The sequence below is a fragment of the Sorex araneus genome, chromosome 2 (genome assembly GCF_027595985.1).
Source record: "Sorex araneus isolate mSorAra2 chromosome 2, mSorAra2.pri, whole genome shotgun sequence".
Lineage (NCBI taxonomy): Eukaryota > Metazoa > Chordata > Mammalia > Eulipotyphla > Soricidae > Sorex > Sorex araneus.
The window spans coordinates 284,583,927-284,607,426 of record NC_073303.1 but is presented as its reverse complement, the minus strand read 5'-3'; the positions used below and the strand labels follow the sequence as shown (position 1 = coordinate 284,607,426).

The window sequence follows — 23,500 nt, the reverse complement described above, 5'->3', positions numbered from 1 at the left end:
TATAGTTGCCTTTATTTTAGTCAAATAATGAAGAGGATTAAGTAAGGGGGGAAAAGCATTAAATAGCACGCTTAATCACAGGTAAATTTAATTCATAGTTACTTTGGGCTTTGTTCTCTTTCACGTTGAGATCATTAGCGGTTAGCGATCGAGTTTAATAATGCGAGGCTAAAGTCATGCTTGAACCTATTGATGCATTGCTTCATATCTGCTGCAAGGCACAGATATGGAGATGTGAATCATTAAGAAATTTTTAATTTTCTACAAAGTGGAATTTTTTTTAGTGTAAATGCTGTGCATATCTAGTAGAATGCGTTAGGAGGCCAACCAAATCCATCCCTCTGGCCACAGGGTGAGGTTCGGCCAGAGTTTCTATCAGCTGCCTGTTTTTCATGGATATTTTCTGATAAACTGGTTAGTCACATCACGTTGGCTTGAATTTGTGTATTTTTTATGCTATATATTAGGTAAGAATAGATAGGGTCAATAATAGACTTTTCCCCCTTTATATTCAAGGTTGCTTGGGAGACCCTCCAAGAAGAATTTTCCCGCTTCATGACAGAACCAAAAGGAAAAGAACATGATGACATATTTGATAAGCTTAAAGAGGCTGTGAAAGAAGAAAGTATTAAACGCCATAAGTGGAATGATTTTGCAGAGGACAGTTTGGTATGCCATTTTTATATTAGAATGCTTTGTTTTTATTCAGTTTTTCAAACTGATTCTTGATTGTAGTGGACTATTTTTATGAGTTTAAATTGGATTCTGAATTCAAAATGATGAAGAAAAAAATAGATGTATGATTTATAATAGACTCTTTGACATTTTTCTGGCCTTCTAAAATCACCCTTCACTATTTCTTTCTTGGCTGTCATTCCAGGAAAAAAGGTCAAACTTTGTAATAAACAGACTTCTATAAAGATCCACTTCTTATCATCTATTAGCCATTCCATTGTACCCTAAGCCACAGATAACTGCTTCTCATTTTTCATTCCCCCTGGTAATGAGAGGAATTCGGTGCATCCACTATCAGTGGATTTGACTCATAAAGTATTAGACTCATAAAATCATGACTAATAATTACCATATGTTGAATGCTTACCAGATGCCAGAAATTATGCTAGGTATTTGGGGAACGTTATTTTACTTACTTATTAAGCAGTCCTATTGATTTTCATCTCCTCTTTTGAAAATGTTAACACATAGGCCAGATGGCCAAAAGGCAAGGAAGAGATAATTTCTGACTCTAGAGTTTGAGTGTTGAATTTCATGTTGTTCGATGTGTAATATGCCTCTCTCGCTCCCCAAGTATGTTGGAAACGGTCAGTTCATTCATAGGGCCTTGGAGGAAATATCCACCGTGGATCTTTCCGACGAATCAGCAGGCAGGCAGCAGGTCCCCTGCCTCTGTCAGGGAGGGGCGACCTCTTGTGTGGTTTCAAGTGCAGCTCTTACTCTGCATATCTGCCAAGTTGCATAAAATTGCCGAGATAATAAGACATCATAAACTCTCAGTTGTTCTTTCCTCATCCTTCAGAGGGTTATTCAGCACAATGCCCTAGAAGATCGGTCCATATCTGATAAGCAGCAGTGGGATGCAGCCATTTATTTCATGGAGGAGGCTCTGCAGGCTCGCCTCAAGGACAGTAAGTAGGGGCCGAAGGGATTGGAGTTTTGCACATTCACATTTTCAAGGTGAAGGGGCCATCTAACTTCTAAAAACAAAATATTTTCAAGCATTTGTCACGAATACTAGAGTTGTATGTTATTTGAGATTGTTTCAGTCAAATGCTTAGTAATCTTAGACACATTTGTACGTTGTAATAGTCTACAGCACTATAAGTTAGACTGTTTTTGTGTTTGTTATACTTACAGGAACTTTTGAGAACTTTTTGCAGTGGGGTGGGGAGCTCCCAGTAGAGCCCTGGGGTGGCCTCTCCCAGTGATACTTGGCCGAGGGTAGAGAATGGGGGTCACCAGGAGCACCCCCGGAGCTGGGGCCACCATGGCCAATAGCTGATGATGGTCAGGGGCCATGCCTTCATGCTCAGGATCTGCTCAGGGCCTGTGCTTCAATCTTTAAGCTCTCTCTGTTCCCTACTAATGGGAACTTTCTAGATGGTTCCACATTTTATACAATGTAAACATATAACTTAATTCTTTTTATTTATTTTTGTTTGGGGGGCCAGTGGCCAGCAGTACTCAAGGCATACACCTGCTTCTGCACCACCATGCTCAGGGGACCACATGTGGTGCTGGGGATTAAACCCAGGTCAGCTACCTACAAGGCAAGCGCCCTACCTGCTGTTCTATCACTCTGGCCCCATAATTCAATTCTTTTTTATATACCATATCAATCCTACCTAATTTTCTTTATCTCAACTATGTTGATAAAGTTTTTCAAAGTGAATAAGAAAGGAAGACTATTTCTAGTTGTAGCATATATACTTGGTAAGTTATAATATTACCATTATATTCATATTATTTAAAAATAATTTTTTTCTAGCTGAAGATGCAATTGAAGATATGATAGGTCCTGATTGGAAAAAGAGATGGTTGTACTGGAAAAATCGAACCCAAGAACAGGTAAAAATAAATAAATAGCCCAAAGTACCCCTGAACACTGCTGACCTGGACCCCCAAACCAGGACTAAAGAATTTCATATTCTATGTCAGTCATTCTAAAATGCAGTAGCTTTTTAAAATACAAACTATACTACGAAAATAGATGTATTTTTCAAGTAGAGTATTTTATTAAAAGGAAGAGGCAAGTAAACACTTCCCTTATTTCATATTCCTATTTGAGATAACAGTGGTGATTGAGGTTAACTACAGAAGGGAAAATGATAAGCTTCTCAGAGGATGTGGAAAGAATGTATTAGAATAAATGATACTAAAGGCTTATTCTATTCTTCCTCGTTCTGCTATCTCTGGATTTTTCCATTCATTCAAATTACTCATTGTGGGGGTTAGAGAGATAAAACAGGGGTTCCGGGGCTTACCTTGCATAGAGCCTGCCTTCCTCTTGTCCCCTGACACAGAGCCAGGAGTAAGCCCTGAACACCACCAAGTGCGCCCAGAAAACAAATTCTTCGTTTATTTGGGCTTTGCTCCAGTATATACAAAGTATAAAAAATCATACAGGAAGTAGAATTATCATATCCACCCATTTACTAATCACTTTTAACAAAATGATAACAAGCAGAACAAAATGATAGACAAGTTAAATAACTTTATAAATGAGATTATAGAGGGGATATCCATAAAACCTGGAACACCCCCCCCTTTTACCCCTTATTATTCCTTATTCATGCTTTTTTTCTAATTTGCATTCAGACATTCCTGTTTCTCATGGTTTTATTCCTTCAATTTACAATTTTAAGTAGAATTTAGAATCAAATTCATAAAGTAATTTCCTTTCATTTGTTTCTTCAATTTATAAAATTTGGCAAAGGAGACTGAAATATGGATGTACTGTGAGAAGAAAAATTTTTAAATTACCAAATGATACGCAATTTTTTTTTGTGATTGTTTTAGTTCTAGACGTAGTTAAATTGTATAGCAAGCTTTCTGCTTTCTAGTTTCATGCATTTCTTGTTTCATAATTTGTCTGTCAGATGTGAATCTCTTGTTTGTAGCATCGGGGTAGTCTTCCTCACCTGTATCTGTTGTGATTTCTGTGGAAAAACTGATGGGGAGTCTGAGGAGAAGCTGAGGAAGTGCAGACTTAGTTGGTGGGTCAGGCCTGTCTTCAGGGAACGTCAGCTATCTTGGCTTTAAGCATGGCGTTGGGAAGGATGCCTGTCAGCAAAGAATTTCCAACACACCCATCAGAGGGTTCTGAGTTAAACACAAGAAGTATCAGCGTTTGGGAAGAATGGTTGTAAAGCAGATAAACTCCAGAGAAAAATAGTATCTGACCTTCAAGACAGTGAAATTCGGCATAGTTGTGTCTCCCCAATCAGTGATGCAGAACGGCCTCAGCAGCTAGTGGAAGTATGCTTTGATCGAATAATTTCTCTGAGAATTGGTTTTATTTTATTGGGGTGGGGGGCGGTGGTCACACCCAGTGGTGCTCAGGGCTTACCCTGGCTCTGCTCTCAGGGATCACTCCTGGCAGGCTCGGGACTAGTGGGTGCTGGAGGTGGGTCCTTCCTCGGCATGCACCTTACCCACTGTGCCGTCTCTCCAGCTCCTATTTATTATTGAAGTTGTTGGAAGTTATTTTTCATGACCTTGACTCCCAGGACATTGCTTCAGGAAGCAGAGATTAGTTTGTCACTGCCAGGCTCGCTAGCCTAGAAGGAGTCCAGAAAGTCTTCAGAGAAGAGCCTTCCTCTCAGGGCCTCAGGGAAGGACCAGGCTTACAGCAGAACAGAACCCACACTGGGGTCGAGAGGGGAGGGCATCAGCATCGCGGGTATTTTCATAGGTACTTCGGTTATTTTTTTATTGAGGTATCATGGTTTCTAATACTTTTGAGGTTGTTTAATAGTCATAGGTCACTGCACCAAGTCCGCCACCAGTGTTTCAAGGTCTCTGCACCATTATCCCAGCAGCCTTTCCCCTGCCCTCGCCCTCTGCCCCCTCAGTTCCCTGTTCTGTTGATTCTCTTTCAGAATTTGCTTGCATTGAGGATTATCTAGTCCCTTTCTTTAGTTTTTTTTTTTGTATTCGGCAGATGAGCACAGTCATCTGGTGTTTATCTTAAACTTTCTGACTCACTACTTCACTTAGCATAACACCCCATAATTCTATCCAACTTGCAGAACACTGCTACATTTCATCTTTTTCCCATAACTAATAGTATTCATGTGTGTGTGTGTGTGTGTGTGTGTGTGTGTGTGTGTGTGTGTGCACCACATCTGTATACCATAATTCCCTTACCCACTCATCTGCTGTTGGGCTCTTGGGTGGTTTCCAGATCTCGACTATTGAAGTGGTGCCTCGGTGCACGCAGGTATACGAGTCTTCAGATGAAGTGTTTCTGTGTTCGTAGACAGATGCCTAAGAGAAGAATCACTGGCAGTTCTGTTCATTGTGTTCTGAGGATTCTTCAAACCTATCTCCAAAGTGGCTGCACCCCACAGCAGTCCCACCGGCCGTGAATGAGATTGACATTGTCCTCCCACCCCCGCCAGCACTTACTGCCTCTGCTCCTTTTCATATGGACCATTCTCGCTCACAGGAGATGATTTCTCACTGTCCTCCTGATGTGTGTTGCTAATAGTCAAGTGCTTTTTCATCTGCCTGTTAGCTGTCTCTGAGACTTCATTGTGGAAATGTCTCTTCTCCTCTCCCCATTTTTCTGTTTTTGTTTGTTGAGCTTTGAAGATCAAACCCCAGGGCCTCACATGCCCAAGGCCAGTTCTACACACTGAGTCATATCCCGGGCCTAGATAGGTTTTGTTTCCTCATGAAAAATAAAGCTTATTTTTAACAAGCCAGAGAGAGAGAACAGCCGCTAAGTCGCTTCCCTTGTCTGTGACGAGCCTAGGTTCAACCTGCAGCACCACAGAGAATTCGCCGAGCCCCACCCCCCAGAAAATAAATAAAAATATAGCTTCCTTTGCCAGGCACTGCCCAGGAGGCTCCCAAACGCTGCTCGGGGGTCTTCGGTGGTCCGCTGCATGGGGCCTGAGTAGCACCACACCCTTGGGCCTTAGCACTGAGCTGCTAGTTCTGTGGACTGAGTATTGTGAGTATTGTTGGGAGTGGCCCCCTGAGCACCTCTTGGGAAACCCAAAAAGAATAAATTCAAAATTTTAAAGTGTTCAAGTCAGGTCTGCTTAATAAAGCTCTCCTCAGACCTCCTGTCCTCAAACAACATGATTTTGTTTGTATTATTCTAATATACTCAGATTCCATAACTTGATACAGCTGGGTACAAAATGCTGTATGTACACCCCACAATTTGGTACAAAATGTGAGTGAATTTGAAACTTGGTTGTGTGTGGTTTTTTTTTATAATCTCCAAAACCATGCAAGTTTGAAAAGAGGATTGAAAACTAAAAATATGGACTTGAAACCATGTAAAAATCTTTCTCAAACTACTAGTGAGTATGTTTTCCTTCTTTGATGAAGAGATAATAAGCAACTATAGAGATGAGACAAGAAATGATTTTAAGAATCACATTTGTCACAGAATTCACCTCAAGCAGGATAAAAATGTTTTAATGATGAGGCCAGAGCGATAGGACAGGGGGCGAGGAGCTTGCCTGGTGCACGGCCAACATAGGTTCAGCCCCAGGCAGCACATACTTCCCTGAGGATCGCCAGGAGTGATCCTTGAGCAGAGTCAGTAAGCCCTGAGCAGCTCCCTCCCCCTAATGCTTTTTGAAAGGCACTTTTTTTTTTTTTTATTTATTTTTTATTTTTTTTGCTTTTTGGGTCACACCCGGCGATGCACAGAGGTTTACTCCTGGCTCTGCACTCAGGAATCACCCCTGGCGGTGCTCAGGGGACCATATGGGATGCTGGGAATCGAACCCGGGTCGGCCGCATGCAAGGCAAACGCCCTACCCGCTGTGCTATTGCTCCAGCCCCCAGAAAGACACTTTTTAAAATGAAAAGACTTGAAGAAAATCAAACTGAATTTTACTAATTTATCAGAAAAGAAACATCAATAGCTTCGAGTTCTAACGGCAATCTAGTGCTTAGATGGGAGGCATTCGTCGGACATTGTCTCTTCCCTGTTACACACCACAGTCCTTAAATTCAGATCATATACTGCAGTCAAGAGCAATGCATCAAGACAGTGAGACATTTCAAATATATACACAGGATGAGTTTGTTTAGATGTCTGTGTGTTTGCCTTTGGCCCCTCCTGGCTGGCTGATTCTGCGCTCATAAGCCAGTGCCCGGTACTCACAGCTAGGATGCTGTACTTTTCCTTCTGTTTAGGTGTAGAGCTTAAGTGCATTAGAAACGTGTTTGTGTAAATTGGGACTATTTCTACAATCGAACCAAGTCCCGAACTATCTAAACACAATTTTTTTTTAAATATGCTAAAGAGTGTTCACAATGAAACCAAGAATGAATTGGAGAAGATGCTGAAATGTAACGAAGAGCACCCGGCTTACCTCGCGAGTGACGAGATCACTACGGTCCGAAAGAACCTGGAGTCCCGAGGAGTCGACGTGGATCCGAGCTTGGTAATGTCTTCGGCTCAGAAGCCTGGGCTGCCTTTCTTAATCTTTGTTTCACACAGTATATAATACTTCTAGCTGATTACTTATTTAAGTGCTTAATTTTGCTTTGATCATGTGTACTGTTTACTGACAGTAAAAACTCAGTTTGATTATGAATATAATTGAAATCTTGTTCTCAGAGTGCTTTTTTAATTTAATGCTTCAATTTGTAAGTGGGAAAATTGAGACTTAGAAGTACTTAAGCTAATAGTGTTGACAAATGGGGGTGAAACCCACCAAGACCTCTGCCACATACTACTGTTTCAGATTGTAAAAAGAATTTCTGCTAACTATTGCTTGATACATTGTATGTGCTGTGTGTATACATCTACATACGTATACACACAGAGAGATACACATTTTAAGTTGAATATGCCTTAATATTCAACTTAATGAATGAGGTATAAGTGTAAGGTTTAGAAAAACTATGAACATTGCATTTTATTAAATTGGATAAGGCTTTTGTATTGTAGGTCATTTTCCTCATAATAAATTAGGATAAAAATAGTTACAGTTGGTTGGTTTGTTGGGGGCGCCCCCAGCAATGCTCAGGACTTATCTCCTGGCTGTGTCTCAGGGATCACTTCTGGCAGGGCTGAGGGTCAAATTCGGGCCTGTCACGTACAAGACAAACACCCTGCATGCTGTACTATCACTCTGGCCCCAGAACAATTACAGTTAGAAAGCTTATATGAGGGGGAAAGCTTTTAAACTGCTTCTGAACTGTGACCCCATTTGCCCAGTTCAGGTGTACAACAGCAGAAATTTGTTTTCATCTCAGTTTGTACTATCTTGAATGAAATACAGTGAGGAGTAGTTCTACAGGGAGTGGGGGAAACCCGTCCTGAGAGTTCTCAGAGACATATGTGAGTTCTTTTAAAGATTCTGCATCTGTGTTTTTGCGGTAGAGTATACTTAGAGTAGGCTTGTTTTAAATTCCACAGTGATCAGAAAAGGAAAAGAAAACTGGTAAAACTTAAAGCAGTTTAAGCTGTTATATGTCTGGCATATTAGCTGAAAATGAAATTGCTGCTAATGATTGCGTGAAATTATGAGTTGAGTGTCCATTTAGCTTGTCGTTGGTTCTAGCTCTCAGCATATGGCTGTAAGTGTTGACACTGGTTACAGTGTTAAAAAGGATTTTATTTTATCTGTATTTTAGGTTCTGGATTGGCTGTATATCTTAATTACTTTGTGTGAGCAAGAATATCAGGTTTTTCAAAGAAAACTTTGGTTTAGTATATTTTATAGAAATGATTGGACTGGAGCAATAGCACAGCGGGTAGGGTGTTTGCTTTGCACACGGCCAACCTGAGTTCAATTTCTCCATCCCTCTTGGAGAGCCCGGCAAGCTACCAAGAGTATACCACCTGCACTGCAGAGCCTGGCAAGCTCCCTGTGGTGTATTTGATATGCCAAAATCAGTAATAACAAGTCTCATAACGGAGACGTTACTGGTGCCTGCTCAAGCAAATCAATGAACAACGGGGACGACAGTGCTATTAAATAGGTGACAGAGTACCATAATGGGTATAGGAATGGTCAGTATGATGTCAAGAGATGTGAAGGCCCTTCACATTCCACTAGCTAGTTTTCTGATCTGTCAAATGGTGTTAATGGTACTTTTTTACATATTTTACATTATTGTTATGCTCTAAATGAAGACAATAGTCTGACAGAGCTTTGAGCAATCTAGTGATAAGATGATCTGATTATATTGCTCCAAATATAATAATCAAAGGAAACATAATTGGATTGATGGAATTTATATGAAACCAAATTCCTCATTCCAGCAGTGTTCTCAGGTAAAGTTTTAAATAAAAAACACTCTTTGCCTTGGTATCCTTTCCTTTATTGAGGGGGAGATAGTCCCTATCTACTCTGAATGATCATTATTTTGATATATTTACAAATTTTTAAATTTAAAATTTTTTTTGGAAAGGGAGAAGAGTTGTAATAAACCCTATCTATGCTTAAAAGGTTGGTTGAATAAATGCCACTGTTTTTTAACTTTTTAATAAGTAAATTTCATGTATAACTTTTCAGAATGTTTGATGAACCTGAAAAATGTACACTGTTTGTCTTTTCAATTTAGATTAAGGACACTTGGCACCAAGTTTATAGAAGACATTTCTTAAAAACAGCTCTAAACCATTGTAACCTTTGTCGCAGAGGTTTTTATTATTACCAAAGGCATTTTGTAGATTCTGAGGTAAGCATTGCAAAAACTAGGAGAAATGTTTTATAATAATACATGTTTATATGGTTAAAAATAAACTTCAAGTTTAACATTAACTTGAAATCATTTGATTTTCTGGAAAAAAAAATTCTTTACAAAGATACTTACACTTTGGTGATAACTACCCTGCCTGTGGGTGAGGTTGTATGTAAAAGTAATAAGCGCTGAGCCACTTTCATTTTTTTTTAAGAATTAGATTTTTTTATTTTAGAAAAAGTGCATTTCACTGTGGATAGTAACTTCAATAAATAAAAAAATAAATACAAGAAAAGCAAAATAATTCTAATTCCCTCACTTAGAGGTAACTTCTTTCCTTTAAACTCTTTCTAGACTTGCTTGTATATGAGTGTTTCTGTAAAAGTCTTCCACTTGCATTGTGAAAATCATTCTTAAGCCAATTTTATTATGTTCTTCTAATGTATTATGCTGTAATTCTTTATGTCACTAGAATCTTACTGTAGCTAATTCTTTAAAGAACTTAAAGGCACATTTGATAAAGTAACCTCTAGGTGGCAGCAAACCAATGTACTTCAAGCATTTTATTCTGAGCAAAAACGTTTTTTTTAAATGTCTAGAAGAAATGCTATTAATCAGTTATCTTATTTGAGATTTAGTCAGCTCTCATCTTAATGAAACTAAACAGTTATTGATATCTCTAAAATGCTTTTTAAAAATTTAGGCAGTTTAAGTGATACTTGTATTTATATGCATTTATGTAAATAGTGGCTAGATTTTTGCTTAGCTTTGGTTGTTGGGAAGACCTTTACACAATAAACTTCTTTAAGAATGTTAGTTTTCACATTGTAAATTTCTAAAATGACTTGAATGAGCACTCAAAGAAATGAAGTTAACCTAAAGACACATTAAAAATAAAAGGGTGGGGAGCTGGAGCTATAGCACAGCAGGTAGGGCATTTGCCTTGCACGAGGCCGACCCAGGTTCGATTCCCAGCATCCCATATGGTCCCCTGAGCACTGCCAGGAGTAATTCCTGAGTGCAGAGCCAGGACTAACCCCTGTGCATCATCAGGTGTGGCCCAAAAAGAAAAAGAAAAAGAAATAAAAGGGTGGAAACTAAATTCACATTATCTGTGCTGTGAACTTCTACCAGATATAATGTAAAAAATTCTGTATTTCCAAAGTATAGTATTTTCTTTGTCACTGGGATCAGAACAAACCTTTTTTGTTTAAAGGGTGATTTATTGCATACTGCCCAGAGAAGATTGCATTCTTCCTCTGGACTAGAAATGCATGTATTAGTAAACCTGATTGGCTTTTATATTATTATAAGAGCTTCAGACTTAGTACTGTCTTTAGCTGTTTATGTTACATCTGTGATGATTTTTGTTTTTAAATTTGCACCTGATAAAATTAATTACTAAATATTTCAGTTGGAATGCAACGATGTGGTTCTGTTTTGGCGAATACAGCGCATGCTTTCTATCACTGCAAATACTTTGAGGCAGCAACTCACAAACACTGAAGGTAAGCTGCAGAAAGACTGCTTTCTGCATCAAAATCAATAGTAGCAGAACCCATGTTTGATAGAATTTTAGGATACTTCTTTAAACACAGATTTGTTAATTAAACCAGAATTTATCATCTTCCCTTGAAATAGTAGGGATGAGTCACAATTGAAAAGCTGGGAGATAAAACATACCAAAGGTTTATTATACAAAAGCTCCTAGAAATTGAGTTCTAAACATCACGTAGTTTTACTTTTTGGGGGGAGGCTAATCTTGGTTCTATTGAAGCATTAGGGCTTGAGAGTATAACTTTCTCCGAGCATCATCATCAGTTTCCTACAATAAAAGCATTGAGTAGCATGCAGGAGCCCCCTCTGCCTGGGAGACACACACAGGCGCTTCATAGTAGATCTAGCAATGAGGAAAGTGCTATTACTGTGAATCCTTCTCTGCATTCATAAAAGTGTAGCACTTCAGTGTTTGAATGTTTTTCATTTATTTTGAACAGTCAGGCGATTAGAGAAAAATGTTAAAGAGGTTTTGGAAGATTTTGCTGAAGATGGTGACAAGAAAGTTAAATTGCTCACTGGTAAACGTGTTCAACTAGCTGAAGACCTCAGTAAGTAGTCTCTGTGCCCGCTCCTGCTGCCTCTGGCCTCCTTTCTCACTCATTTCATCCTTTTTCAGTCACTAATGTACAGGAAAGTTACAAGGGTGCGCAGAAAGCACTCTGACACCCACCTCTTGAGAGGAGATACCCAACTAAGGTACTTCTAGAAGAGATGTAATTTTATTTTAAGAAACGAGTTGTTCCTGCAGTCATCAAAATTAGGTTATTGACGTGGCATTTTTGCAGCTAATACTCAGACCCCATTCATGTTTCACTTGTCCTAAGGACGGAGTATTCCAAGCTTATTCTTTCATAAATTCAGTTCCTTTCCTCACTTTGGCTTCCCTCTTGCTTTTTTCCTTTTTTTTTTCTTTTTTTGCTTTCTCTTTCCTTTTTTTTAATCTCACTCTTTTTTTTTTCTTTCAAGAATAGTATTTGGAAATCAAGATCTGGGAGCTAGACGTGCTCATTTTACTATTGTATCACTGATCCCAGGTCCTTTCTGTGGAAAGAGGTGGAGAACAAATATTGTGTGTGTGTGTATATATTCATATACACACATTCATACCTGCCTAATCATGTTTATATGCTGTTGGAAGCATGAGTTGATAATCCCTTTTGAATTCTGTGTTACTGAGTTCCAGCATTCTCTCACATAGTTGTAACTACCTTTCAGCCAATGAAAAGTGTAAGTCTGGGGTCATAAAGATAGTAATGCAGGTAGGGCGCTTGCCCTGCACGAGGCTGACTCGGATCCCCAGCGCCACATATGGCCCCCCAAGCCACACCAGGAGTGATTTCTGAGAGCAGAGTCAGGAGTAAGCCCTGAACACTGCCAGGTGTGGCCCCGAAAGAAAAAGAAAAGAAATGTCTAACTCTGTATCCTAAGTATCCTTAATATTTTAACTTATTTGATCAGTCTTCCCGTACATCACCAGATTCTCACAGAGAAAAGGCCCTTTCACCCTGCTGGCACTGCCACCCGCCTCGGCCAGCTCCCCAGTCTCTTGCCCTTTGTACTCTAGTTTCCGAGAGCCGGAGCCGGCATGCCCTCCTTCATGCAGTTCCTCAGACTGAGCTAATACCCAACTCTTTGCCAGCCAATCCCTCCTTTCTGCCCTCACAAACATCCCTCATCTGCCCCGGGCTTGTGTGGAGATTCACTTCCCCTTGCCAGGCCTCTAACCCCCTGCTCTGGACCACCCTCAGAGATGGACCCTCCTCCCTGCTGAGCCAGGCCACCAACACCCCCATCTGAACAAACCTCCCCCCAACACACCTTTGCCCTCGGTACCAGGCTGAGTGGCTCATCCTTTTCCATCCCCCTCCCCACCTCCAGCCTTCCTTGGCCTTGGGAGTTTGGGAAGGGGAGAGAGGTGATTTGGTTCCTTCTTGACTCCTGTGAGTTTCTAACCTTAATTAATCCTTGGATTGCAGAGCTTTGTGTTGATCCTTGAGAAGCCAAGGAAATTAGTGACATATTAATCTCACAAAGTATTTTCTGTTTGAGCATACCTTCCAAGTTTACCTTAATCAGTCCCATGAAATAAAATGTTTTTCCTTTCGTTGTATGCTTAACTAGCCTGTCTTACAAGTTTTCTGATCTCTAAATGAAAGCGGGTATTGAATAAAATTCTTCCAATTTGAGATGTTTTTCAGCTGAATTTCTGTCTTGCAGTATGCTCACTAGACTGTGTCAGAAACCAGCTTTTCTGATTTCTGCACTGCTCGAGCAGCTGGCCTTCCTCCGCGCCTCCTATCATCTCTTTCTGCTAGTTACCTGAACTCTTTATTGTTTTTCTTTTTCCCTTTTCCTTTCTTTCTATAATATTTTTCTGAAGTTTTATTTTAACTTTTATTTCCATTTTTTTTGCTTTCCTGTTTATTTCTTAATGATGCTTTGGCAATACAGTTAAATTTGTGCTAACTGACATGCGATCTGTGTGTCTGTCTGAACAGCCACTTACTGTGTTATCTTAAACAGAGCGTCTTCCAAGGCCTTCGAGCCTTTGGTTGTAAAATGACTAATGTCTTAGTTGCTTCCCAGGAGAATTCGTTCAAACACATTTGGAAAGCCTCAGTTTCTGACTTCATGCTAAATTTGTTCTGTTGTAGGAAGAGATACTGTAGTGTCACATGGCTACAAATATATTTCTTCTGTATCCCTCAAGATATAGTTATCAAATACTTCAGTGTATGTAAACTTGTCATGGGTCGAGAACAATGTCCTTTTCCTTGTTTTATAGTCAGGCTTTATGTAACCCCATCATGTTCCTCTCTTATTTTGATTCAGTTTGTGCTTCATTAAGCCACATGTTGTATTCCAATGTTTTCCTGACAAAGTGCACATACAATTATCTTGAAATAATTTATTTACTACTTTTGTGAATAGGCCATTATAGTGATGTTAATATACCAGGTGATGTCATTTGGAAGCAGGTTTTTTGTCAGTGACTTGGCTACCTCAGTCACATTAACGGCTATGAGCTAAGACTTCATCCAGCTGTTGAAAAGGAATTTTAAGAGCACCTTTCCCTTATGAATTATTTTAGAAACGTAGCGGTCATGGATACTTTTAGCAAATGTGTAAAGAAAGTTTCACACATTTAATGGTTACTACTGTCTTATACATATCAAAATTGTTTTGGTAGCTGGAATTTGGAGGAAGGAAGACAGTCTAGAGATTTTGCTGTGATTTCAGAATAGTTGAACACAGGATTTGCAAAGATTGGTAAAGCTGTCTCCTGACAGTCTCGAACATGTCTTATCTTTAAGTCATTTCGTCACTTTGGAGGTTCAATTCATTATTCTTTGAGATGAGTAAATAAGGTACAAGACTAACCCAAGTTAAAGCACAGACTACAAAGTAACTGACTCTAAAAATATCAAGATCCAGAGAAAGGAAGAGCAAAGGAAACTGTTCCACATTGAAGGATAGTCACGAGTAGGAAATTCAGTGTGTTATCCTGAACTGGAATTGTGGTGAAACTTTGAGTGAGTTTTTAGGGCTGAATAAGGCTAATATATTTTGGTGCTTAAATTGGTATTATTTAAGAAAAGAACCTTATTTGTAGCTAATAGAGTATTTAGAAGTGATAGGACAGAAGGTTAGTAAATGGCTAAAGAAAAATACATTCTTCATAGTGACCTTCCAACTTTTCTATAAGTCTAAGATTGTTATTACATAAAAAGGTTAATAAAAGGTTTAATTTTTTTTAACTGATAATGTATCAGGTTCATGTGTAATTAAGTTAGGAAAAAAAGAACTTGAAAACAGATTTCTGAGGTTGTTGACAGTCTAAGTGACCTCATAAACAATTCAATAAGCTGTAGCTCCTCCTTACCATCATTTTTCTAATCATGTTGAGACCTGTCTCATGTTTTAAAATTCCCTAGTGACCTTGATGAAATTAATTTGATTTTGTAGCAAATTTTACTTCAAAGGATTTGTCTAGAAATTTAAAGTGTTAATTTAGATAAAATCTAGTTGAATTATGAGCACAATTTTTGTAATGAATCTAATTTGTTTATTGAACTAGTTTGAATTCTTAAAATGCTTTCTTTGGAAAGGGAAAGATTGCTGCAAGACTCAGTTCCAAGTTGATCTTTCTATAGATCTGTCTTGGTATTTATAAATTTACTTTATGGTTGTCTTCATATAAGACAAAAGAACAATGCTAACATCTCACCAGCTTTTTTTTTTTTTTTTTTTTTTTTTTTTTTTTTTTTTGCTTTTTGGGTCACACCTGGCGATGCACAGGGGTTACTCCTGGCTCTGCACTCAGGAATTACCCCTGGCCGTGCTCAGGGGACCATATGGGATGCTGGGATTTGAACCCGGGTCGGCCGCGTGTAAGGCAAACGCCCTACCCGCTGTGCTATCTCTCCAGCCCCTCTCACCAGCTTTTGTTGGGTTTTGTTCGCTGTGCCACCTCTAAAACTGGGCTCTGGTAACTATTCGGCAATGTTCCAACAAGTACAGCATGGATTGGTTTTCACTTTTTGCCTTATGAATGGCATATCATTTACTAACTAGGTTATTGTGAATTTAGGGGCCACAGTTTGGGATTTAGAGTTTAGATTTCTCTTTACATTTTTGTTCACTAAAATCTGAGTTGTACTTTTTATTCTTCTTGTGCATAATTAGTGATTTACTATACCCAGCTACTGAGAAGATACTTGTCAGTTACTTATTATACCAGGTCTGTAGTCTTTCATCCTTACTTTGCAATAAATTTTTCATTTTGTATCAGAATTTGCTTCTATCAGTAACAGCTAACATTGAAGCTCTGCAGGTAGTAGGCTAAGTACTTTAATCTCAGTTATTTTTCTCATTTGATGGATAAACAACTGGAGATTCAAAAACACACTGATAATAAGTGGTAAAGTAAATGGTAAATTTTCGAGTGAAGATTGGAGACCAGACTTTGAAGTGCTGCGCCAAATTAATTTGGGGGGAGAAAATCTTCGTCATTGGAAAATGGCATTGCATGAAGTGGTTGTTTCTGTTCGAAAGATTCCATAATTTGGTCAAGAGGACATTCATATTTCTCATGACCATCCTATGTACTGCCTATAAAAAGCTTTGGGATTTAAACTTTTAGTAAAAATTTTCGTAAAATTAGAACAGCTGGGTAAAGGTGCACCACATTGTGTACGAAGTCACTGAACAGAAAGAACTTGGTTTTCTTCATTACATGATTTGCAACCATGTCTCTAAGTTTATTTTTTTCAGATGCCACCATAGTTAAGTAATAAATATCTAAGTTTCCCCAAGCTTGAAGATGTCTCAGCGCGGGTGTGTTGGTGCTTAGGGTCTAAAGGGCTGGCGAATCTAATCGCATTCCTTGAGTGGAATGCTTGCTACTGTAATTCGAAGTGTTGTGTTGAGCTAGACCTTAGTGCTGAAATGTTTTTCAGTCTGCTTCCATGATTTTCTCTCTTGTTTTTGCATGAGTATCTTATAAAAGGTGCAGTTCTGTCACAACTAAATACTTCCAATCACCATCTCATTTACCAGTGAAACAAAACAGTGGTGACTCCTTTGCTTGGGCTTAGTTGTAAGGGTTTATGAGTATCTTAGAAAAGGTGCAGTTTGGTCACAACTGAATACTTCATTAACGTGAAGTATTCATCTCCTTTACCAGTGAAATCAAACAATCCTTTGCTTGGGCTGCAATTGTACAGGTTTAGTTCACTGACAGTGGTTTGATGTCCGCATTGCTGAAAACAGTGTTGCTTAAAGAGATTGGCAAATGAGAATTTTCCAATATCCGCCGCTCCCCCCGCAACCCCCGGCTCCTTTGCTCTGCTGGCTCTCTACACGAGGTGGCAACAGCTGGCCTTTTTACCGGAGCTTGGCAGGGATTAGCGAGCAGGAATGTAGCAGCGTGCTCGGCCTCTTGCCTCTGTTGACTGTTCTTTATTGTTTGATGCCAGAGCATCTCCCAGACAGCAAGCGATTGTTCTTAAAACTTAGAGTTTGTTTCTCTCGGGGCTGTACAATGCCATTAGGGCTTGTCTTTGTGTCTTTTTGCTCTCCTAGTCTCCTCATATCCCCTCTAGCCTATGCTTTCTCTTGATAATTAGAATGGAACAAAGGAAAAAGCTTTGTACCATAGTGTGCAGGAGATTCCGTTTTGACTCTCAAACTTACAAAGATAGACTGCATATGGACATTTCTGGTTTTTCCCTGAGCCATTAGATAATTCAGTATCAAATCATTTCTATAATGGGAACTTTGTTCTTTATAATGAATGCGATCCATTTTTGAAGTTAGAGTGATTTTTTTTAAAAAAAAGGTGATCTAGTATTGTCAGATTTTAACGTTGAAAGTGGAAGAGAAATGCACTATAGATACTTAAGTCTAAAAAGAGCCTTTCATTATCTCTAAAACAATTCTGTAAGGACAATGTTACAGGAATATTTTCATGCTCTTTGAATCAAAAAGTAAACAATATATCTAGACAGAAATCTCAAGACTGATTTTGCTCATTATTTTTTTAAAAAAGAAGAAAAATAGCAAGATCCTTTTGAATTTAATTTGAATTAGTTGCATCTCTAACCTGCCATAGCTGCCGCATCCTTAGAGGGACATAGTTGAAAATAATAATGAAGTAGTAAGGCTGGATTATACTTCGAACCTACCATTTAAAATTATTCAAAGGGAGGCCTTTGTTTGAACTTTCTGCCAGAGGTCGGACCCTAACATGCATGGATTCCTGTGATGTGTCAGCGCCACCACCCGCCCCAGGCATCCGAACCTGTTCTTTCCCTTCTCAGCAGTAGAATTTGCTATTTTGTAAATAGGAATAAAACTTTTAAACTATGTGCTGTTGAAGTGGATTCCTTTAACTCTAGTGGTATGTTTGTTGTGTTTCTGGAGATGTAACCAAAGGAAATGGAATCTGAAAGGGTCTGGGTTGTCGCATTGACTGTAGGGCTCTGAGTTCCCGGGCCGAGAGGGCGTATGTTTTCAAAGCCTGGTCACAGTGACAAGAGTATGAAATATTGGGCCAAAGGCATCTGCTGTTAAGAACTGTACCCTGTAGCATCATTTCAGTCGAAACACTATTATTGTGGGGTTTTTTTGGTGTTGGGTAACATTGGGTTGTCCTTGCTCCTCCCGAAAGGAGCTTAGGTTTATTGAGCTACTCCCACAACAGTGCCCCTGAGGCACACCCAATTCCATCAAGCACTAATAATCCTATATTGCTTTTCTCTTTCCTTTATGTCAGAAACAGTGTCTTTTCTGTACAGACACAGGAAGGCAGTTCATGCTATGCTTTGTAACATGGGAGTTAACTAGCTCCAAAATAATATTTATTCCTGGGCATCCATATTTATTTGACTTGAGCCTCAGTTGCCCTTAGTTCCTAGCACTCCAAAGGCAGGGTCCCAACGAAGGGACCGGATGGACCCAGGGTCTTAAGCTGTAAGCTACCCTGGCATCGAAAGGGGTCAAGCTAAGCTCCATAAGTATAAGTTAAGAGCATAGTCATGGCTCCAGCCAATAATCAGTAAAGTCTCGGTCACTCCTCTCAGCTTGAACTCATTATTTATTTCTGGTCTGGGGACCACACCTGGTGCTCAAGGCTTACTCCTGGCTCTATAATCAGGGGGTCACTCTTGGTGGGACTCAAGGAACCATATGTGGTCCCAGGGATCGAACCTGGATCGGCCGAGTGCAAGGCAAGCCCCCTTCCCGTTGTGCTGTCGCTCCCACCCCAGCTTCTCACCCATTTCTGTGTAGTCTCTTCCTTTTGACTCTCATTCGTATGTCTCTCCCCGTACCTTGCTGATCAGTGTTGCACTAAAAGGGCTGTGCCCATCTCTTGTGCTGGAAAGATCCAGGAAGGAGGGTGGTTGTAACCTCTGGAGAAGTTGTGGGTGCAGAGGGGAAGCGTGGGGGGCTGGGGTTGCTTGCTTTTTGCTTTGTTTTCTTGAAGAGAAGTTTCCAGGGGAGCGTTGAGTGATTTCATTTTGCTAAAAAGGGCTACTCGGCCAAATATATGTGGAATTTCTGTTGTAGATTATTACCACTCGGTCCTCTGCCATTATTTTTCTTCCCTTTCCTCATTTACCTTCCTTTGGTGATTAAAATCCTTCCTCAGGCACTGCCAATGTTGTTTATTTGGACAGAAGAGTCTCCCCTAGAGGAGATTACAGGCCTGTAGATCAACCAAAATAACCAGGTGAGGAAAACAGAATTGTCCGTTATTATGACGTGTTCTGCCAGATGAATTCACCATATCCTTTTTCTTACATATTATTTGTGTCCAGTGCCCATTTAGTTTCTTTTAGTACTGTAGCTCCTTCTCTTAACAGAAATGAGAGGGAGAAGAAGCTAACTTTCTTGTTCTAAATGAATCTTTCTTCCATTTTTTCACCTCAGAAAGCAGCCATCGTATTTCTCCTAGCGAACAGCTTGCATTTGCTGCTTGTACCATCTCACACTCCCTTGCTTCATCGTGCAGTCTGGCCTTCAGCCCAAGTAACACCACTGCTTTCTAGACCAGCACTGATTGCATAACTGACCAGTCGCCAAAGCACTTTGATAGTCTTTTATATTATTGGAAATTTTTAAGTTGACTAGAATATTTTCAATTTTTTGACATTCACATAGTACTGTAGTCCCATTGTTCATCGATTTGCTCAAACGGGCATATATATGTTTATATGTATATTCTTACATATAAAAGTGTCAGTACACACATTTGTATCTTGGAGTTAGGCCCCAGTTACTACTATAGCTTAGCTTTTCCATTTTTCTTTTCTCTTCATTTTGGAGATTTAAAAAAAATGAAACCTGATCATTGAAAAATCTATTGCAAAACATTATTAAATAATAATGCATATGTAAAATGTTATGCAACATTATGTGAAAGAGAAAGAATTTGGAAAATTGACAAACAGTGTATACTAACTGGCAATCTCCATGAAGTAGGGTTTTGAGGGTGAATGGTGAGGATAATTAATGGCAAAGGAAATTTTAGTGTTTTACTATTTCGAAACTGTTTTTTTCCAAATTAGAATAATTTAGAATTTCCCTTAAAGTGTTCTATTTATAATTACCATATTCATTGAAATGACAGTGAATGCATGATATGGTCAGTCTTTTTAGTGATGGGATATTTTTCCATGCAACATGTTGGTGATTTGATACCAAGAGACAGTTGATAGGACTTGTAGCAATTCCTTATCATAGTCTTATTGGGATTCATTCTGAATTATCTCATATTCTGTCATGATATATCATGAACCCATCATCTGTGAATGAGTTGAAATGTTTTCCTATGCAACCCATTTAAGACAATAGGTTTTCTCTGTTTCACTGTTAACATAGTGTGTTGGAAAAGTCTGTTTTAATTTATTTTAGAACAGCTGCCTCATGTATTCCCTGGTTTGAGCATTTTGAGTTGTAGGAAGATGTTTGCCATTTCTTCTTTCCTTTAGTCAGTAAGCCAGGTGTGACCCCAAAACAAACCAAAAAACTAATCTAGAGCAATGAATTTGTCTTTGTAAAGTGCACAAAATGAGGCTGGGAGATTGTATAGCAGGGAAGGCATTTGCCTTGCTGTAGCCAAACAGGCTTAGTCCCCAGGACCCCATTTAATCCCCGAGCCCCACCAGAAGTGATCCCTGAGTACTCCTGGCTGTGACCCGGAAATCAAAAAATAACACAAAACAAGAAGACTCAAAAAACTCCCCAGAAATTCATAAAATGATTTCTTTCTTCAAAATAACCCAGATTTTAAAATCCTTGTATTTTCATTACTACTTCAGTTTTCTGATTTTCCTTTAAAGGTGCTTTTCTAAGTTAATGAATATGTAAAATTAATTATGAATGGTTGTTATTTCTTTGAACAATATCAATACTATACTACTTCCTTTTGAAGTTCTTGTGAGAAATAAAATATACCAAAATCAGCCTAACAAAGTGTCAGCATTAGACTGACAAAACTGAAGGTTTTCCTTGTGATAAATATAATTATACTTTATCCCATAATGTCACATTTGAAAAATATACCTTGGGTTTTTTTGCCTCAATTCATTGCATTGATGCCTGCCATTTAAAATTCCATACTTTATATAAACTTGTAAATCAGTTCATAAATCAGAATTGCATTGTCTGTTTTTGTATTATTCTCCTTTTCCTTTAAAAATTACATTAATGAGCTGACTGTTTAAGAATCATTCTCATGATTCATTTGTCTGTTCCTCCTCCTTTATAAAACACAGCTCTGAAGGTCTTTTGACAAACCAATATTTATAACAGTTTGACAGCAGGATGAGGAACAGCGTTTGTCTTTGTAACAGCTTGGAGAAAGACCCTTTCCAGGACCCAGTCATGCAGTTACAATCTTGACCTCTTTCTTATTCTGGGAACATACATACAGCAGCACCTCCCATGTGTTTTCTTGTCCCATTGACTGTCCATTCTCTTCCCATCTGTTTTGCAGTCTTAAAGGAACAGAAGGGGCCCTCTTCTTATAAATCTGTCTTTGCAGGTGATGTATGATGTCCTGCCCCTTTAACGGCTGCCTGGGTGGTTTTTCTTTTCTCAAACTGGTTCGACTTTCCTAACAAAAATGAGAACAAAATATGCTTTTAAAAATAAGGAGGAGTAGAAAAAATTTAAAAAATAATAATAGATTACTTAAAAAATATGTTTAATGATTGAGATAGAATTTTATTGATCATGCTAAAGCACTTTCAGCATTTCCATTTAAAAATTGCTTTGATATTTTTCATCTGTGATGACAAAAGGAGTATATTCATTTTGAATTAATGTATTTATTATGGTAGAATATATCTCACATTTAAGAAGATAATCATGAATCCATTTTTTTTCTGTTTGTGAAAAAGTATAGCTATTTATGTCATTGGTATGCCCAGCTATTGGCCAGAAATGATAATTTGGTTTTCTCCTGTGCAGAAATTATTCATAAAATAAAGGTGATAAATATTGGCCCCTTCAATATGTTAATTGTCTTATTTTAGTTTTTAAAGAATTTTGATTTTGGGGCGGCCTTCCCAGGCATTGCTCAGGGGCCCAGGAGCCAACCCTGGCAGTGCTCGGCCATCTCGGCTGCAGTTCCATGCCATGGCCTGAGAACTGTCCGGCCCCGCAGTGCCCGGGCCTCCAGGTCCCCACCCATGTGCTCCAGAGGCCGGGCAGTGCTGGGATCCAGCCCTGGTCGGGCATGTTCCTGAGCACTTTTACTTCCCCACCTCCAGAATGTTCTCAAACTACCGTATTTCAAAGCTTTACTGTCTAGGGTCAGAGAAATAATACAGCCGGTATTAACAGGCATTTGTCTTGCACGCAGCTGGCCCAGGTTTTGATCCCCAGCATTATATAGGGTATCCCAAACCCTGCCAGGAGTGATCCCTGAGTGCAGAACCGGGAGTACTGCGGGGTTGGCCCCTGAACCAAACATGTTTCCATTTTAAAGAGATCACTTATTACATATTACATATTACAGGTGAATCCATTTCCTAGTTAGATGTCTTTTGCAGCCTGCCTTGGTTCTTAATTACCTGCCTTATTCCCAAAAAAGGTTCAAGCTGCTGATAAAGATAGATCCTATGCAAAAGGTGAAAATGCTTTAAGTGAAAATCTGGGTGCAAGGAAAGAGGAAATTCAGCCAAGGTCGGGGGGAAGGTAGAAGTTAGGATAAGATTGGTATTCCCTCAAAATACAGGTGAGGGCTTCTGGGAGGTAGTTCACGTAAGAGAGCACAAGGCTAAGATTAAGCCCCAGAACTACATCATTCCCCTACTGAGCCCCTCCCGCCCCCACCCCCCACTCTGGGCTAACTTGGCGACACCCCCCTCCCTGCCAAGCAATCTAGGTCTGAGCATTGAACTCTCAAGTCTACACTGCCTGTGGCATTATCCAGTGTGACCCCCCTTCCAACACACACTGCTGGTGATAGTCCCTATTAAATAAAAATTAAAAAAACAAAATATAGCATGCTCAGGATTCTCTCCTCTTTGCTGTAAGGAAACTGCAGATTTAGTGCCAAGCTTCCCAGTGATGGATGCATACCAAGAAGCAAAGCTGAATCCGTGGCTTATGAAGGCTGAGTTACATGGCAAACAGTCTTACACGTATATAGATCTTCCTTGCACATGCACAAGAGAACTTTCCTCTTGAACACTATGGCATAGGGAATCAGATGCATGCATATAATCTCAAATTTTATGGGGAACTTTAATAATTTTTTCAGTGTAGACTGATATCATATGCATTTCTGGGGAGGGGGGGGACCACTGTGATTCAGTCCAGATGCATAGCTATTGGACTTGGGTTTTGTCTAATGAAATACACGTATTGTATCTAAAGACACATGGGTTACTTATTCCCATGTATTCTTCTGTAAATAGAGCTGCTTGTAGCTGATCTTTAGAAAGTTTAAGGTTTTACATGTGTTAGAAGTCTACCTGGGATGGTGTCTGTCTTTATTAGATCATGGAGGCGCTGTAGGAGT

General features: G+C 39.3%; 1 protein-coding gene across 4 annotated transcripts in view; it reads left to right on the top strand.

Annotated features, from left to right (window-relative positions):
* OPA1 (OPA1 mitochondrial dynamin like GTPase) overlaps positions 1 to 23,500 on the top strand; it is a 91,439-nt gene that overhangs the window by 54,543 nt on the left and 13,396 nt on the right. For all 4 annotated transcript variants that reach the window (XM_004602993.2, XM_004602989.2, XM_004602991.2 and 1 more), the window contains 7 exons: positions 517 to 669; positions 1,538 to 1,646; positions 2,507 to 2,586; positions 7,014 to 7,154; positions 9,286 to 9,402; positions 10,820 to 10,913; positions 11,403 to 11,513. In XM_004602993.2, coding sequence (XP_004603050.2) covers positions 517 to 669; positions 1,538 to 1,646; positions 2,507 to 2,586; positions 7,014 to 7,154; positions 9,286 to 9,402; positions 10,820 to 10,913; positions 11,403 to 11,513 — 805 coding nt within the window. The remainder of the gene's footprint in view (positions 1 to 516; positions 670 to 1,537; positions 1,647 to 2,506; positions 2,587 to 7,013; positions 7,155 to 9,285; positions 9,403 to 10,819; positions 10,914 to 11,402; positions 11,514 to 23,500) is intronic.